The sequence below is a fragment of the Sceloporus occidentalis genome, unplaced genomic scaffold (genome assembly GCF_023333645.1).
Source record: "Sceloporus occidentalis isolate IW3139 unplaced genomic scaffold, rSceOcc1.0.p SCAF_10, whole genome shotgun sequence".
Taxonomy (NCBI): domain Eukaryota; kingdom Metazoa; phylum Chordata; class Lepidosauria; order Squamata; family Phrynosomatidae; genus Sceloporus; species Sceloporus occidentalis.
Window position 1 is genome coordinate 14,916,930 of NW_028316990.1, and position 19,179 is coordinate 14,936,108.

Sequence of the window (19,179 nt, forward strand, 5' to 3'; positions counted from 1 at the left end):
TGTACTCTTTTTTTAGTGTCTACACTATAAAGACCTATGAACTGATCCTTATTTTGCCAATACTCCACAAACATCCAGGATGTTCAGACAGTTTCCCCCCTGCTTTCAGACATTAATCCTACTATAACACATAAAGTAGCTAAATTTTATGCAGCAGCAATTAAAATCCAACAGGTAATGACTTGCGCTACAGATTAGTAGTTTAATTTCTAGTTGGTCTTTGTCAAGATGAGCTGGGCTCTGTCCTCTGATTATCTGTATTTTTTAGGTATATCTGTATTTTTATTTTTATGAGTTTTTAAACTGCATATTGTATTTTGTGTGCTGCTGCTGTTGTTATGCTGGATTGTGAGCATAATAAATATATCACAAATGACCACTTGAAGAACTGTAGTTGCAGGTTAGCAACTTGTCCTCCTTCGTGCCTCATGCAAATGAGAAACTAGCAGTACTGAATACATTGGACATGAAGAGATCCAGCTCTGGTTTGCTTCTTTGATGGAAGATTGGTTCTAAGTTTCAGGGTGTTTATGTGAAGGGTCTCTTCCTCTCTCGACTATAGTCCTTGAATTAACAATTAGTCTGGATGGGTCCTCATCGCGACATTGATACATCTGTTGTGGCCAGAGGCTGGGGTTGTAGTGGAGAGCAGCACACATCATTCTGCACATTGGAAGGTGCCAGCCATCAGTGGAAGGTTGACTGGATCATTTCACGTTGTGCCATTACAATGTACTGCAAATCTATCTCTCTTTCTTCTAACCTTTCTTTCTGCCATTGATGTCCTCAGTGAACTGGACAGTCCAAGAAATAAAGGAATGGGTGTGTTTTGGCTTCTTGCTAAGCAACTGATTTTAATAATTTTTAGTTGCTTTAAATATGAAAGCAATGGAAACTGCAGTGAAATTCATCTGCAATTTAATACCAAATGCTTCAGTGAAAATGCATGGCGCTGACAGGAGGAAAAGAAAAAACCCTGGAGGTTCTTTGGATCATGCAGCTTTTGATCTCACCTAAATTAACAGCCCCCATCTCACATTTTCATGTGATTTTCTGGCTTTCATCTCTTTCCAAAGCCATCCTGAAGAGTGTCTTCTGTTTTTCTCTGCATTGTTCTAATATTTATAACCCTATTAGCCATGGATTTTCACACAGAGATTTTAAAACAGACAAATATATACAGTATTTGAATTTGCGCTTTGAAAGGATACGTACTTTGTAGAAATTGGGGATTTTTAATGTGCTTTATGTATTCATTTATATTCTTCAGCCATGAGTTTCTCTTGTATGCTCATTTGTTTCCAACTGAGGAAGCTAGCTAGGGTATACCTTGGGAAAAAGAAATCAGGAAATAAATAAGCTGTTTTGCCAGTAGCTCAAGCCGGTCTTTATTCTTGTGTTACACTCAATAAAATATGTTCACAGTGAAAGAGGAAAAGCAGACTCAAGCTCATAACAAAGAATTTGATCTATGATGGCTGACAGAAATAACCATTTCTTAGGCTAGCAGATAGTGCTCTTGAAGGAGATTTACATAATTTAGGTCTCTAATTTTTTTCTTTTTAAAAAATCATGTTCCTATTAATGTAACAGGCCAAATGTTTGTTTCCAAAATACGTTTAAAGGGTATGTTTTGCCCATATAAATCATTTTAAAGATTATTTGAGGTCAACCGCAAATGTGTGAGACTTGCGTCGGCCCTGAAAAAAAAGATGTATACTTAAAATAAGGAACTTGGAAACTGATATATGAAGAAGCAGTGTATCTGATCTTTGAGCAATGTTCACCTGAAATGCAGCCTGGAGAACATGACATTTTCTTTTTGAACAAGATGTGTAGGTTTTTGCAAAGCTTCTCTGCTTATTACCCATTAACAGACCGTTTCTACTGGCCTGGAGTGCTAAGATAATGTCGTCTATAAGGCCTTTAGCACGTGTACTGGAACTCTGTATACCCTGAACTACATCTCCAGGAGTACTGTATATCATAAATTATTTTAGTTTAAATATGGGCCTGTTAGAGACTGCCAAAATAAAGCTGCTTCGGGCCTCTTTGGAGGTATGCTATTTAAATGATGCATGGGTCCTAAGAGTCCGGAGGTCACACCAAAGCCACACTCCATTCCTAAGCACTGGAGTGCAGCTTTGGTGCAGCTTCTGGATTCTCAGGAGGCATGCATCATTTAAACAGCATACCTCCAAAGAGACCCGAAGCAGCTTTATTTTGGCAGTCTGTAACAGGCCATGGTCTTCATAGAAAGTGTGTTGTTGTTGTGAGCCTTCAAGTCATTTCTGACTTACGGCAACTAAGGTGAACCTATCATGGGACTTTCTTGGTGGAATTCGTTCAGAGGGGGTTTGCCTTTGCCTTCCTCTGAGGCTGAGAGAGTGTGACATGCGCAAGGTCACCCACTGGGTTTCCATGTCTGAGCAGGGATTCAATCCCTGGTCTCCCAGAGTCCTAATCTAACACTCTAACTCTCTACAAGAAAATATACTTGGCTATTTGGAAAATATATCTTGTTTTGTATTATCCACCTATTTCAAAGGCAGTTTGACTGCTTCTCTAACCTGACTGAATTTTCTCTGATGCTTTTAATCTGTTTCCATTACAGTCCGCACATCCTTTTAAGAATGCAAAATGAGAAAACCTGGCAATTGCCGCCACTGTCGGGAGTTAGGCTGCCATTTGGAACAAGCTCATTTCTGTAATTGTACCCCGACATGGAAACGTTCAGTCTAGACCGAGTTTCTGACTTTTAAGTACCATATTAATACCTTTTTTCCCTGTGTGTGTCTATATGTATGTGTGCATGCCTTCAAGTTACCTGTCAACTTACAGAGACCCTGTGAACTGCATAGTTTTCTTACGCAAGGAATACTCAGAGGTGGTTTTGCCAGGCCTTTCCTCTGCTATATAGCTCACAGCACCTGTTTGCTAAAATTGTACACCTCTGAGACTATTTTAAACCAGGACTAGGCACAGTTTAGGCTTGTTGGAACTGCTAGAAACCCGCAGTTCACCAACCAAAGCCAGGAAGGGAGTCTCAGAATTGCAGTGCATGGTTCTTCCAAGAACATGTTCCACTTGAGTTTGTACTTAAGCTTGCAGAAACAACCTTGTATACATACAAATCTATTAAATTAGACTGCTGTCAGGAGAGTCTTTTTTTGTTAAGTCAGCGAGAAGCTGGAAACCAGAGGCTGAGTTGGGTCCAAAATATGCTGCAAAAATGATCCAGTTTGAGACTGCTTTATCTGCCTTGGCAGATAAAGGGAATTGTGGTTTGTTTTTGGCACCAGCGCTGTCTGATAGAGAAGGCTAAATGTCTCACCAAACTACAGTTCCCTGAATTCCCTAGCATTGAGCCAGGGAAGTTAAAGCGGTCTCAAACCGGATTCTTTCTGCAGTGTGGCTTGGACCACTGGTTTATCTGAAGACTGCCAAGTGATGACAGGCGCAGCTCTTCAGAGTTTCAGGCCGGATTCTTTCCTGGACCTTCTTAGAGATCCCTGCTATTCCTATCTAAATTTTAACTTGCTCCGACCCGGCTTGGCTTCCAAGATCAGATGAAAGATTTCCTAAACCTTGGCTCAGCCATTAACCTAAATGGAGACTGCAGTTAAGAGATCGGAAGAAGGCTAAGACTTGGGAGGGCATAGAAAATGACGGCAACAAAGATAAATTCCATCACAGTTACTAAAAATATACAAACCTCTTGAATGACAGGTTCTGATGACAGTTTTATCACAAGGTGGGGTTAGATTTAAATGGCTGGATAATGGCAAAAACAACCACTATTAGGATATATCCACAATGTGGAATGACTTTAAAAGCAAAGCCACATTATGGTTTTGTCACACTGCCAATGAATGTCATTGATTGTATGTTTCCATCCTGAGCCTTTGGGAGCTGGAAGGGCTTTTGAAGACCTGGAAAAAGTAATGGAAAGAGATTAAATTATTCAAATCAATGGGGAATTCGAAAGCCCAGAAAAGTAACAGGAAGAGGTCAAACTACCCACATTCTGGGAAATTCCCCGGAAACTGACAACGTTAAACTACATTTCCCAGAATTCCACAGCAGGAGCCCAAGTCGGGGCCAAAAACAAACTTAAGAGTTGCCTGAACTGCATACAAAGGATCCCTTGGCGGTTAAAGCAGAGCCACAAGAAAACTACACTTCCCAGAATTCCATACAAAGGGGGCAAGTGAAGGGGGCGACAAGGAACGACACTTCCCAGAATTCCACAGCAAGGAGCCGTGGGGGTTAAGAAAGTGTGGTGAAAAAAGGCGGTTCCCGGTGTGGAAAGAGCCTTCCTTCCTTCCTTTCTGCCTCCTGCGAGACTCAGGGAAGGGAGCCTAGGCCTGCTGCTCCTGCTTCCTCCCTTTCCGCCGCCGAGGAAGAGGCGGGCCCAGCGGAGGGAGGGCTCCAGAGCCTCTCCTCCTCGTCCGCAGCCCAGGCCAGCGCCAGGCGGGGACCGGTGCCTGGTGCCTGGTGCTGGGCCTGGCCCTCCGCGGCGCCATGAGGGGGGCCCCGGAGGATCTGGAGGGCGAGGAGGCGGCCTCCAGCAGCTCCATGATCTCCGGCGCCAGCAGCAGCAGCAGCCCCTACCAGCCCACCACGGAGCCCGTCCGGCAGAGCAGCGGCCTCCGCAGCCTCCTCCTCCTCCCCCGGGGAAGCAGCAGCAGCAGCAGCAGCCTCCGCTGCGACGCCCGATACCTCCGCAGCGCCCCCGGCAGGATCAAGGTCGCCCAGGCGGTGCGTAGCGGCAGCAGCAGCAGCAGCAGGAGCCCCTCGGCCCCGTCTCTGTCATGGGCTTATTAGGGAGGGCTTCCCCCCAGGAGGAGGCGGGAAAGAGAGTGGCCCAGCATGAGTCTGGGGCTCTGAGTATGGCTCTGTTGGAATGGCTCTGGGGCTGAGAGAGTGGCACCCTGGAGTTAAGTATGAGGCTGAGAGCGTGTGGCTGTGGCTAAATGTGACTCTAAGAAAGTGGGACTCTGAGGCTGAGGATTGATTTATGTATAGTATGTATACCCCACCCTTCAGCCAAAAGGCTGAGTAGGACTCCGGGGCTGACAGAGACGGAGGCTGAGAGAGTGTGACTCTGAGGCTGAGAGAGTGCGACTCTGAGGCTGAGAGAGTGCGACTCTGAGGCTGAGAGAGTGCGACTCGGAAGCTGACAGACGGAGGCTGAGAGGGTGTGACTGAGGTTAAAGTGTGATTCCAAGAAAGTGTGACTCTGAGGTTAAGTGTGACTAAGAAAGAGTGACTCTGAGGCTGAATATGCCTGAGGCTGAGAGAGTGTGACTCTGAAGTCAAGTATAACTGAGAGAGAGTCTGGCAGGCATTAGATATTTCTCCTTCCTTATCCTCAGATTTCGTCCTGCTGGCTAAAGATCTGGCTCAGGGAGTGTAAGGGAGCAGCCAGATAGCAAGCCACATTCTCCATGTTTGCTGGAGCCTATCTGGCTTTGCAAGGCCCCTGTGTGGCTGGTTGAACAAATAACCGGTGAAAGGTAACCGTTGGCCCTCTTCTGATCCCTTTTTTGTTGTCCCAAGGTGTGTTAGGGAGCTGGGTTTGCAGCATATGTTTCATTTGGATTCAACCACCATGAGCATTCTGTCACTATCTTATTCCATTTAATGTAGAGATGGATACCAAGTACATTGGGATCCATTGGGAGAGATGTCAAGTGGTTCTGGCTTTCACTTAATAAACTGTAGGAATGACAGAATATTTCCCCTCGGTCTAAATGACGATGGTGAAATGAAGAACACCTTGGAGAATGTACTTGTCCACTGAAAGGCAGTTAGTTCATTTCTGGTGCTAAACGTGGTTTGATCATTGGGCTGTGATTCTGGAGAGCTGGCTCTCAATGTGGCTGAGCCATGGAAACCCACTTGGGCAAATCTGGTTGATGGATCTGGGGTCTAGTAAAGAAACGCCAGTTAGATCTAATGAATCCACCCTTTGTTTATATGAGTCTGGTGAGGTAAGTGGCTTTGCCTAGGAAAGCCTTTCTTCCAGTAGAGCAGGTAGAATAATACAGAATATTGTGGCATATTTAATTAAAAGGAAGCCCCTTGGTAACCAAAGGCGCATGCTTTCTATGTTGCATAGACCGGCAGCATTAAAATTCTTGTCTCTTTTTCTGTTTACGTTGGAATAGAAACAGATGCAGCAAGAAGAATCAAGAGAGGTTTTATGCTTCAGCTGCTAAGATGGGAATTTAGCCTTCTTAGCTACTGCCTACGGACGGTTTTTAATTTACTTCATATTGATTTCCTTTGTATGCTGCCTTTCCCCTGGAAAGGGGCCCAAGGTATTAGAACACGTTTAGAAATGTGTGTTCTTAATGCAAATGATTTGCTTGACCGTCTTTCCCTCTACTTTTGATTTGATTGGATTGTACAGTTTGGGATGCTCACTGCCATGTTATAGGAAAGCATCTTACACATTCAAAGGTATAGCTGTCTCAGTCTGTCCACTTCCTCAGCATCTTAAACACTGTGACTTGAAGCACTGTGACATGTGAAATGTTAAAAATTCAGACAGTGGAAACATTTTGCTTTTGAAGCATAATTTAAAACACATTTGTGCAGCTTTGTTTCAGCCAAGAGGAGAAGGTGATTTTTAAAATTCCTCTGCAGAAGGTCCTGATGTGTATTGGTTTTGTTTTAATTGCAGTCGAGAGCTAATGTTTGACTTGTCTGTGTGTTTATCTGTATCTCCCTCTATAGAATCGCACCTTGTTTAAGCATGTCGCGTTCTATAGATGGTGGCAGGGAGTGCCTGTTTTGAATTGTTAGCTATGGGCTATCTGGTTGAATGTACTATTGCCAATATATTGAACATGTTGAAGTAATTTGCTGCAGAGGTTTCTATTGCATACATGGGCACATGCAGGCTGCACAGCAAGTCATTTCAGTTGGCATACTAGTCTTGTAGACAGTTTTAAGGACAATATTTACATTACAAATACATTGACTCTTCCCACCCTCTTCTTGACTTGATTTAAAAGTGAGCTTTCTATGTCCCTAGGCCATCTATTCTCAAAGGAAACCTTTCCTGTTTGGAATGGGATGCAATAGAGAAATAGACCCTGTACTCATGTTTGCAGTAGGAGGCTTCTTATCTGTCCAGCAAATACTCATCACAGTCATTTCCCTGGTTTGCATAAATCTACAGACTGCATGAATAACTTGTCTATAAGGGAGCAGATCTTTAAGGGAGCCTTTGTATGTTTACAACGTAGGGCTTTGCGTTTTTTTTTAATGAACCCTACAGTTTTTCTATATGACTGACTCAATATTAAAGTCAGAAGTTGACATTCACATGTTGTCAGCGTAAGACTGAAGTTCTTACTATGGACTGAGGTTTGTGGCTTCTGCAGAATTTGATCCAAAAGGAGCCATTCTAATGGGTCATATTGCTGTACCAAAGGCAGTCGCATTGTCTGTGCAAATGCTTTTGAGTCCCTTTTCCTTGGGATCAGTACAAAATGGTGGAATGGCTTACGTAGGCATACACTGGGCCCTTGTTGTCCACTGGGGTTTGGTTCGTGGACACCTACGTGCGCACACAGAGTTACCAAAATCTGTGGATACTCAAGTCACATTTAATACAGTGACGTGGTAAAATGATGTCCCTTATATAAAATGGCAAAATCAAGGTTTGCTTTTTGAAATGTATATACAGTATATTTAAAAACATTTTCAAACTATGGAGGGTTGAATTTCTGGATAAGAAATCTGTGCATCCAGAGGGCCAACTGTATTTGTTTTATACTGCCTACACTGCTAATTTCTAGGCTCATTCAAAACAGGGCTGGGAATTGGTTGGCCTGCCAGATGTTATTGAAATGTGATTCCCAGAGACAATAGTTAGGAATGCTGGGAATTGCAGTCAAACCACATTTGGATGGCAAACCTGGGTCAGTGCAGCCCTGGTTAAACCATTGGCTGACCCTGTTTTACTTATTTGCCACAACATGTGAAACTGGGGCTTGCTGTATTTGTTGTTATTGATTACTTTCCGCTGTTGCTTTCTTCTTTTCAGTTTTTATTGTTTTTTTATGTGATTGTTTTTCTAGTGTGATATTTAAAAAATTGTCTGTAAACTTTCTATAGAGCCTGAAATAATGAATATATATTATGTAAATTAAAATTGTGGACGTATGGTTTAACCAGCTGGATATATCTGAATTCATTCACAGTTTTTGATCCAGTATTAACAGCTTGAACCAATAATGTATTGTTTGTAGTGGCAAAGCATTAGACACACATTGCTTGCTCATTCTAGTGCTCTGTTCTGCGCTTGCACTGGACACCACCCACCTTTTCATACTATCAGATAAAACTATTTTAGTATGTTTACAATTGCATTCTGAATGCCCCGAATTCTATGTTATGGTTGTATATAACAGTGTTGCATTATCCACGCTGATGGCCTCTGTTTATATTTTTCCTTTCCTTTTCAACTGGACACTGTCAGACTGGATATTCACTGGCATCATGTATGTTAGCTCTGGCAGTATTGTTAGCACCCTTAATGAGACATTCAAAAAAGAAGATGGCAGAGAAGAAAAATAGTTGCTGGAAAGAATAGCAAGAGTGAAAAAGAATTGTGGAAGTAGTGTTCAGTTGCAGTATGCTTCATTCTGGGGTATTTATTTTGGCCACAGATGTCTGGTCAGACAACTAGGATCAGCGTACTATATTAAAATAAAAGCAGAAAAGATCTTGAAACGCATGGGAGGCAAAGCTGAAATATTTAGCTTCTTCTTTGTGGTCTCTGTGACTTACACATATATGGGTGACTGTGCCTGCGCAGATCACCATTTGGGACTTTCTAGAGCTAGAAAAAAGACTTTGACTTTGCATCTGCCCAGCTCCATACAATCCTATCCGTTGGTTCCTGCCCATGTTCCTCAGTTCCTTTTCATCTGTAGCTACAGCAGCATCTTTGGAATACTTAGGAACTTTCATTTTTGACCAAGATTTGTTTGACCATTCTCTTCCAAAACGTTATGGTTTGACTCATCTGAGAAAGTAGACTGATGTCTGTGAAAGCTCATGCTGCCCACTTCTTTCTTTCAGTGAGTCTCAAAGGTGCTACAAGATCTCTCTACACATTTATGGTTTGACTTTGGCTTTCTGGAGTATTCTTCATCTCTGCCCCTCTACCTTCTTAATAGCACAGCCATGTCCTCGATTGACCCCTTCAAGAAGTGTCCCATGTTCGGTGCCAAGATGCCGGACTGGGATGGGCACCTCCAGGATGTCTACTCTGCCTTGAGGAGGCTCATAATATTGCCTTCTACATCCATTGCAAAGCCTTCACCCCACAGGCTTGCAAAAACTGGTCCTCTTGGCTTAGGTCCCAGCACAGGGAGCAGAAGGAGAGCTGTGTCTGGGAGGACATCCTTCACAGCAAACAAACAAACAAACAAACAAACAAACAGAACAGCTAAGCTTGTAACTCCATAAAAAAAGGAAATAAACCAGTTTAGTGTGGTGTGACTTGTTTTTGAGAAAACCATTCTTAATTTAGTAATTACAACATTCCTTCTAAAGTGTTTACAAAATCACTGTTTAATAATCTGTTCTAGAATATGTCTTGGCATCGATGTCAAGATGTCTGGTTCCTAGTTATTTATTCATTGAATTTTCAGTTGTTTCTCTCCAAAAGGATGGGGAAAGTACAATCTGTGGGCCACATGTGGCATTTGAACCCCTTTTTGCAGACATTATTCCCCTCCATGACATCTTAGGTCACTTTTTTTCTGGGTTGTTTTTGTCCCCAAAACCATCCAAAGGAAACCTGTTACTGTAAAATGCAACAGCTTTGCTTCAACACTCCCAACACTGAAAAATGACCAGAAATGAAACCCACTAACTGATGTCATATCACATCCATTTTTAGTTACTCTGCCCACTAGGCTGTTGCTCCCCTCTGCTCTGAATCCAACTGTTATCTAAGCTTCCCATTCTTTAGTGTGCTTGCTTTGAAGCAAGTACTCTTAGAGATATGTGTTCGAGTCTGGCAACTTGGGCTTTGATTTTTTTTCTCATAACAACAATTCAAGTATTATTTAAGTTCATTATTTCATGAATGGAATGCATATTTGTGGTTTGATGTGGTGCATTTCACTTGAACTGTCAATACAGTCATTAAATAGCAACAGGAATACTGTGCGCTTAAGAACAGCTATTCTTCTAGTTGTGCGGTTCCTAGTTTGACCCCACATCTCTATTTATCACTGAAAGTTTTTTTTTGGGGGGGGGTTTATAGAAATCATAATTCACACATAATACTAACTTGATATTTGCACCCTTCTGTGTGGCTTAATAGTAGAAAGTAAAACTTCCAGGAGGTCTATTGATCATTTTTGTTTTACCCTTGGGAATATCTTTTGTTGCTGTACCTTAGCCACAGACAGTGCTTTTTCCCCTAAAGTAAATGTGGGACTGTCTTTAGAAACAGCAGCACAAGCTTGATACTCCAAAGCATTTTGATAAACTGGCAGTACTTTTAATATTGTGGCCAGCATCTTTTCCACCCAAGCTTCAGTTTTTGCAGTACGTATAGACTATTTTGCCTTTTAAGGCATGGCATCCAGGGGGTCCATCAGAGTTCAGATTTTGGATTCTTGGGATTATGGCTGCTTTTCTTTGCACTGTTAAAATTCTTTTTCTAACGGGTTCCTTCCAGGCCACACTGTGCTCCTGATTATTTCCTCATTAAAATTCCTCTCTTCTTCTGGCACCGGAAGTTGGATACTCGATATTTACTTATGCTAAATCTTAAATAAGTGAGGGTTTGAGGGGTAAATCATGGTTGGATTTTGTATTAGCCCTTCGGCAAAATGACACTCCTTGTTGTTGGGTGGCAAACAGGAACTCTGTCCTTTTCCAGTTTATTCTATTGCACTCCTTTTTCCCTTTGGGTCTTCCAGTTCCCCATCCTTGGGTTTCTGCAAGGTATGCACTAAGGCTCTCCCACCAACTATTCTTTTCCCCAGGAGGTGAGGTTACTCCTGCAAACCTCATTTTCCCTAGAAGACACTAATACCTTCCCATATGTGTATAGTGCCATCCTGGCATGTACCAGATGTCCTAACTTTAAAGGAGAGCAAGGCACTGCAAAGTGTAGGGCATTCAAGAAAATTGTAGGGCATGCCCAAATAAAAGCTAAAAACACTCATATAAATATAAAAATGCATGGCAAATGGAGGGCATTTTGGGATTCCACATAGACAGAAGGTTGAAATGTAATCTATGTCCTGGAAAAGGAGGATATCTGGTCACCCTGGGCATATAAAGACTGACACTATCTGTATGCAAGATATTAAGAGAAACCAACAATGAAATGTTGCAGTATGGTGTACTCTCTATTGAGAACTGCAGCCATTACTTCCCCCTTTCACCCACCATTTCATACCCACAGGCATGCTCAGTCCTTATTAGACTGTTTCTCCTTCACATTGGCGCATTTGTTACGTTTGCCTGCTTTTCCCGGATTCTTTTTCCTCCGGAGGGAAGCCTTTTTGGGCGGTCTGTCCCAGGCCTTATACATGTGTATATACAGTACACCACAAATTATGGGTACCGTAAATCCCCCCCAAAAGTGGATTGGCTCACATTATATTTTTTTATTGTGAGAAAGAATTACACATGAAGGTGCTCTTTAAACCACTTTGAGAGTTATCACACTAGCAGAACAAATTGCATGAACTTCTTTCTTGGGTTCCTTGTGTACATGATGGCAGCCTTCATGGGTACAATACTTTTTTTTTTTTAAAGGACTTGAATGCATAAAGTATTAGTGCAAATCCATCCCTGATGCAGACAGATGTGAAATGAATAAATTTTCTTTGTTGCTTTGACAAAAGATAGTTTTTTCTTGGAGAAACAGTGCTGCTTTGAAAAGACTGTTATTGAGACTATTTGTATTTGTGCCAGCTGCTTTAGCTGTGAGGAAATGCATCTACTTTACAAGGTATGAGACCTACTTTGAACTGGCCAAGCTAAATTAGAACAGTAAATCTAAATTTGAATGTGAGAGAGGTTTTTAATACTTTTGAGGAGGTGTAAATGGAATGCTCCCCACATTTCAGTGCCGTACATGACTACTGGTTGTGCTGTGCTACTAAATTATGGTATAGTGACATTCTTACCGAAATATTGTGGGTATTCCTAAGCAGGAAAAATGTTGACTATTCAGTGGTTTTCTAAAATCATGAGTTAGTATGACATTGAACCACACAATAAGTCTTTTTGTAGGCCCTTTCAGATAAACAGGAAGGCTGTTTTTTTTTAAAAAAAGAAATCATAATGGAACCATTTTTAGTGCTTTTGTTGCTCAATTTATCAAAAAATAAAACACAGCAAACTGAATAGGGGGAAGGTAGTGGCACTGAGCCTTACAAAGACTCCTGCTGAGGTTAAATATGTATTGCAGTAAATTCTCCTCATTTTGATTAAATGCCAACAAGTAGTATTTAGTGTGGATGCTTTGCTGAAATATACCTGGTACAACAGATACAGCTCATTTGCAGCTCACTCCTAAGCATGTTTACAAGTGAGTAAATCCTGAATTCCTGGGAACAGGATTAGCCATAGGGACTATGAAGGAAAAAAGAGAGAGCCTGTATGTGCAGCAACATCGTTTTGCATGGGGTGAAATATTTGAGCAAAATTAGTTGCACTACAGTATTTGATCCAGTTCAACTATAAAGGATCTTGAAAAATTAGATTCTTTTGAATAAATGAAGGGATTTGGAGAATTGAGGACAGTTTTATACTTAATGCCACATCATACTGGTCTTACTATAGCATCCATTTTTGCTTTTCCACCACAGTGAAACCTCTTCTAGCGATAAGTGCATGGCACATCACTAGTTGGCATGATCAAGGGAAAAGCAAGGCAAAAGATTTAATGATTATTTACACCAGTAGTGGAGAAGTTGTAGCCCTCCAGATGTTTTTAGTTTGCAACTCTCATAGTCCTTCACCTGCAGCTGTGCTGGCTAAACAACATCTGGAGGGCCAAAGCTGCCCAACTCTCACATACAGCATGCTTTAAAATACTGCACTAGCCTTTTCAGAAGAACAGTTCTGCTTTATCTCCCATACGATGTCCCTTTGAGTTTTGTATGTGCTCAGCTGAGACCTGACTCCTGCTTCCCCGGGAAACAAATTTAGCGGGAAAGATTTAAGTGTGAATGTACTGCTGCCATCTTACATTGGACTAGCTGATTTTGTAGGAGGAAGTCATGTGATCTTTTGGGTTAATGTGTCCTATGGATTCCACACGTTGTCAGGTTTAGACGACACAGGGCTAAATACCTGGGGCAAGATTCGGCCCTATCCTGTCTGTTTAAACACAGATCCAGATGATCTGGCCCAATCCCGGGTAAAGAACCTTTACTCCAGGATGAAAAAGACCTGCTTTTGGACAGTTTCCTTGAAACTTTGCTGCAAAACTGGGCTGTTTAGACGCCCACTCCATTGCTCCTTATCTGATGCTATTTTAAATCCTCTAGTGCCATCCTACAGAATCCCGGGATTGTCATTTTACAAGATCTTCTAGCCTCTGTAGTTGTAGCCCAACAGTTAAAGTGGTATCAGTCTGCATTATTTCTACAGTGTAGATGCACCCCAATGAATTCAGGGGAACATATTCCCAAGTAAATGGCCACAGGACTGAAGCCTCTATACATGCTTTGGTATATCACACATGCAAGCTTCTTGACTTCTTCATTTAAATAAAGAATCCTGTTTAAATTGTATTGTACATTCTTGACTGTCAAAATCCTAGTGAACATTTGAGGATAACTTCTGACTATTTTCAGAACGTTTCCGAACTATTTATATTTTCTCATTTTCCTCTCTCTAGGTTTTGGCACTGATTTCCTTCATCTGCATAGAGACAATCATGGAATGTTCCCCTTGTGAAGGCCTATACTTCTTTGAATTTGTCAGCTGCAGTGCATCAGTAGTTACTGGAGTTCTGTTGCTTATGTTCAGTTTAAATCTCCATGCAAGAATACCACAGATCAACTGGAACATTACAGTAAGTTCTCATCCAAACCTTCACTTTATAAAAATCGCTGAATAAACATTTGAAGGTTGGATTTTAAACTCTGCTTGCTTCATGCAGAAACTTGAGACTTTACATAAATGTTCTTTGCACCAAAGAGAATATGTGTGCTGCTTTTTATTCAGTATGAAGCTCACTGGTGTAATAACTGTTATGAAATATTGGATGTTAAAGCCTATAAAGCTGAAATTGTGTTCAGAAACATTTTTTCCTGTGTAAGGCAGGATTTTCCTCAATGTAAGTATTGTTCGCACTTGAGGAAAACTCAGCCTGCAGTTTTCAGACTATGTTTAATATCAACACATGGTTTAAAAATTAAGTAGAAATTAAGTTATCCCTTAAATCAATAAGCCACTGATATACACTGTTCTTACAGCAGGGCCCTATTTTGAAATTAATCTATTTGCTTAGTGTCCATGGAGATGCCCGATATATTTATTATCTGTTTCACACTTATGGCACATGTTTGTTACCTTTTTATTGGATGTGGTCTTATACTTTTAATGCTAGTGTGAACAAGTACCTAATGGCTACAGTATTTCTTATTTAAAATTCAGCAACCAAATCCAAAATGCCATTTTATGCTGCCTTCCTAGCTGATGGGATTCTATTGGATTCTTGCAGTATACCTGGCTTTCAGTTGGTTCCTCTTGACAACTCCCAAGATACCATCAGTGGCTCCTCACTTGATCTTTTGCGTTACATGTCTTCTAGTCTTTTAATGGTGTGAATGAGCTGCTAGCAGCTTGGAACATGAGGTCTTAAATTTCTAAAAAACCCCCAATAAAGCAGCGTTTATTCCACTTTCTTAGAGCAGTTGCATTTTGGCTTGATTAAACGCCTGGAAGAGTTAAAATGGTGTAGCGTCATGATACTCTTTCTCTGCTGGTAGCCAGTAGCAGTCACCAGGCCAGTCATTAATAGTTGTAATCCTTAATTGCTGCTAGTCTGTAAATAGGACCAGTGTATTTTGGGATTCTGCTTGTCTAACTGTCTCATTTGCCTTTATGATGTTGTTGTGGGACTTCAAGTCATTTCCGACTTATGGAGATCCTAAGAAAACCCACAGAATTTTCTTGGTAAGATTTGTTCAGAGAGGGTTTGCCTTTTCCTTCCTCTGAGACTGAGATAGTGTGACTTGTCCAAGGTCACATTTGCCTTACTGTGTATGAAAATAATTATTGTCAATAGCAGCATTGAAAGAAAAATGCTGTAGAATGATTTTTTTTATTTTGCATGTGTTCTGGTTTTATTAAAATTGGGAAGTTGTGTACCATCTGAAATAGTGTAAAAAAATACAGCACATGGAAGGTGAAGCATGTAAATTACTTCTCTTATGGCATATTAGATTGTCAAGGGAAAAGAGAGGTGAAGTCCTGCTTATGTCTTAGATTGACAGCTTTGCTATGAGAATCTGCAAAAAACACAAGAGTGGAAATTTCCATTCTCCTTTGTGCTTCTCAACAAATAGACTCAGCTCTGCAAGGATTTGTGCAAGTAGCATCAAGGAATGCAATGGACCTCTGAACAGATGTTCACAATGAGTTTGCATTCACTCATAGTACTTGATTATTGTATTGCTGCAGGTAGACCATTATGTAATGTAATTGATATAGTTCCCTTTCTCCATTCCCAAGTCATTGGCTCAGTTAGATTTCATAGAATGAAGGACAGCTATTTCTGACGACAGTAAGATTCAGCAAATGTTTTGATGTTATGTCTCAGCCCAGGAAAGCCTTATACTTTTAATTAGAAAATATTGAACACTTAACTCTTGTACTAGCTGTGCTGGCCTCTGCTTTTTAGTATTTAATGCTAGCAGTGTGTTGTACAAAACATCAAGTGTTCTTTGTTCCTGTTCAGAAGACTTGCTGTTCAAGCAGAAATTCTGGAATGTATGGATGATAATCAAAAAGGATGCAAAGAAGCAGCAAGCATAATGATAGCAGGGGGCTGACTGATACTGGAAGTCTACTTGAATACAAATGTCTCTTATTGCTGTATATATTCGACTATAAGTCAACCTCATATATAAGTCGGGGGGCAAGTGTTGGGTCCAAAATGATGGATTTTAATATGACCCATTTCTAAGTTGAGGGTATTTAGGGGCATCTAACAAAGGATCTAAAGGATGAAGCAAAGGGAAACAATGCCAAGGATCTTACAAAGGTTTAGCAGGCATAAATGTTTGTAGTTTTTTGTGGGTTTTGGGGGCTATGTGGCCATGTTCTAGCAGAGTTTCTTTCTGACGTTCCTCCAGCATCTGTGCCTGGCATCTTCAGAGAATGCTTTGCCTGGAAAAATTGGGTGCATATATACTGTGTGAGCCTGGGAATGCAGGAGTGATTTGCATGAGTATTGTTCTGTGTTGAAAGATAGGATGTTGAAGAGAAGATAGCTGGTTCAGATATATAGAGTAGAAGGTAGGAAACCAGGAATGAGAAAAGTGGCCTGCTCTTTGCTATGAGCCAAAGTAAAACTGTTTCTCCTTGTAATACATTTATGACATAATTCCATATGTAGAGGATACATATATCAAACAGAATTCTGAAATTGATCCAAGCTCTAGAGCTTGGAAATGTTATTTTTTTGGTGGAGGAGCTAAAACTCCTAATGCCCATGTTGGCTGAGGCATCCTGGGAGGTCTAGTTCAAAACAGTAACCTTTAGATACTTTGGCCCCAAGAAATGGTGTTTTGAAAAGTCATTTGTAATGGTGTGAAACACTGTCTCAAATGAGATGATTTTGTGGAAGGATAATGCGGTGATTGTAACTATTAATTTATCTCTAAATAAAATTTCTTTCTTATCTCTTTGTTTCATTTAGACCTTATTTCCTTGCTTTTTTAAAACAAGACTTCATATGGTTTTGTGTGTAGAAATATAAGAATATTTTCAAGAGGAAATCTTATTATGATGTGCCATTATATTCTGGCTTTGGCTAAATCTGCTTGGCTCTTGGCTTATGTCTAACATAAACACAAGACCCATAATTGCCAGCCATATAAGAAAATCAGTGTGCTTATTCTGAATTTTAAATTATATTTTGCAAACTGCAAGATCAGCTTAGCCTTTGTTCCTTCCCTCCACCATTTCTGGCCTCCATCTTGTAATGGAAAGTTTTGGCATTTCACCTTCACTGTGCCTAAAAATTAAATTGAGCTGCTTTGCTTTGAGCTGAGAGGTATTGTAATACAGTGGATCCTTGTTATACGCTGGGGTTTGGTTCCAAGATCCCCCGTGTATAACAAAATCCGTGTATGCTCAAGTCCCATTAAATATAATGACATAGCAAAATGGTGTCCCTAATAAAAAATGGAACATCAAGGTAAATTTATACTTTTTTGGAACATTTTCAAACCGTGTATGCTTAAATCCGTGTATAAAAAATCCATGTATAAGAAGGGCCGACTGTATAAGTGCCCTGGTAGCAAAAACAAAAGTAATGTACTAGTGTAATTAAATACTTTATTTTCAGATGTCAGGATTATATGAAATCATATAAAATAAGTGGCTTCTTTCTAGACCTGTAGCCTCCTTCAGCTGATATGTGGCATGAAGACTGAAAAGATGTTTTTCTTCACATTTATCAAGAAAGAAGAAGCCATTTGTTTATATACTTTGTTAGAATCATAGAATCCTAGAGTTGGAAGAGACCACAAGGGCCATCTAGTCCAACCCCCTGCCATGCAGGAAATCTCAATCAAAGAATCCCTGACAGAAGGCCATCCAGCCTGTGTTTAAAGACCTCTAAGGAAGGAGGCTCCACTACACTCTGAAGGAGTGTGTTCCACTGTCGAACAACCCTTAGGAGGGATTTTTTTTATATCTCTTACTTTAAATTCCAGTAGCCTTTTAGATTAAAACATAGAGATGGTATGCATGAGGAAATCATGAGTAGCAACAAAGACAGAAGAAAGAAGGGATAGGAAGGAAGATGGTGAAGAAGATGAAGCTATTGGATATGGCAAAGACTTGTAACCAAATGTAGAAGCTCATATGGGACCCAAGGTGGATTCTAGGTGATCTAAAATATTTTTTGCCCTGTGCTTATTTCTCAATAAGAGATTTAAGAGTTAATTTTTTTCTAAGGGTACGCTGGATGTTGGTGGTGGCTCAGGTGCCCTAAGTATGCTTTAAGATTAACCCTGTTTTAGCATTTAGCGCTGAAACTTGATATTAGATTAGACAAACTTCTGCAGCAGAGATTTAATAAGCTTTGGTTCCAATTAAATTCTACAGCTTATTTTAGTTTTCACCAGTTGGCTGCTTTGCCATTCCCTAAAAGAGGTTTCTAATTCCTATAGACTGGATAATGAAGGGCTGTATGACGTATGTTACCAAGGTGGGGGGCCAGCATGGATATTTAAAAGGTAATTCATCTGGGTGACTTTTTAGATGCTGCATGCTCCCAAGATGCCCAGAAGATGCCCAGCCAGCTATATGAGGATGGCATCAAGCTGCTCCAGGGGTGTGGCATTTTGACAACGCAAGCCCCTGGAGTGCACAGAAGCCATCCTGGGGTTGAGCCATGGCCGCCAAAGGCAGCCCTTTACCAGCTCAAAAAGGAGGAGGGTGGGTAAGGAATGAGGGACAGGCAGATAGGACCAGATCAGAGCATGTGACAGCCCAGGTGGCCTGGAGCAAGGGAAAGCAAGGACTGACAGAAGCCCCAGAGAGGAATGGGGGAGGCGTTGGAGAAGGTGGAAAGCAACAAGGGGAGGACAACATTATGGGGGTAGGAAACCCCTCAGGGCAACCTGCCTGGCCTGGAGGAGTAAGATAGCTGAGAGGAAGAAGGGAAGAGAAGTCCAGGTGGAGCTGTGTGAGGGGAATTAGATGTCTGGAGAAGTTTGAGTGGGAGGACATGGAAAAGGGACACTTTATTAGCAAGGCATCTATCTGCGGTTGAATGTTTTCATAAATGATTGGAGAGCGTTGATTTACAAACACTTTTCTCGCTCTTTTGTTCCTGAACTCCTGATCTCCAAGGGCATTAAAAGGCTAAGCATTAACAGGGTACCAGTGTGGTAAAATTACTGCTGGTTGATGGATTCCCATGTTAGGGCGGGC

The 19,179-nt window shown here is 41.1% G+C and overlaps 1 protein-coding gene across 2 annotated transcripts in view; it reads left to right on the plus strand.

Moving 5' to 3' along the window:
- The first annotated feature begins 4,460 nt into the window (after nucleotides 1–4,460).
- The window catches only part of CMTM4 (CKLF like MARVEL transmembrane domain containing 4), a 29,141-nt gene continuing 14,422 nt past the window's right edge, over nucleotides 4,461–19,179 (plus strand). For both annotated transcript variants that reach the window (XR_016282432.1, XM_089539527.1), the window contains exons 1-2: nucleotides 4,461–4,761; nucleotides 13,904–14,080. Coding sequence is in view for 1 of the 2 variants with exons in the window: in XM_089539527.1 (XP_089395653.1) it covers nucleotides 4,525–4,761; nucleotides 13,904–14,080 (414 nt within the window). In the remaining variant the exon portion in view is untranslated. The remainder of the gene's footprint in view (nucleotides 4,762–13,903; nucleotides 14,081–19,179) is intronic.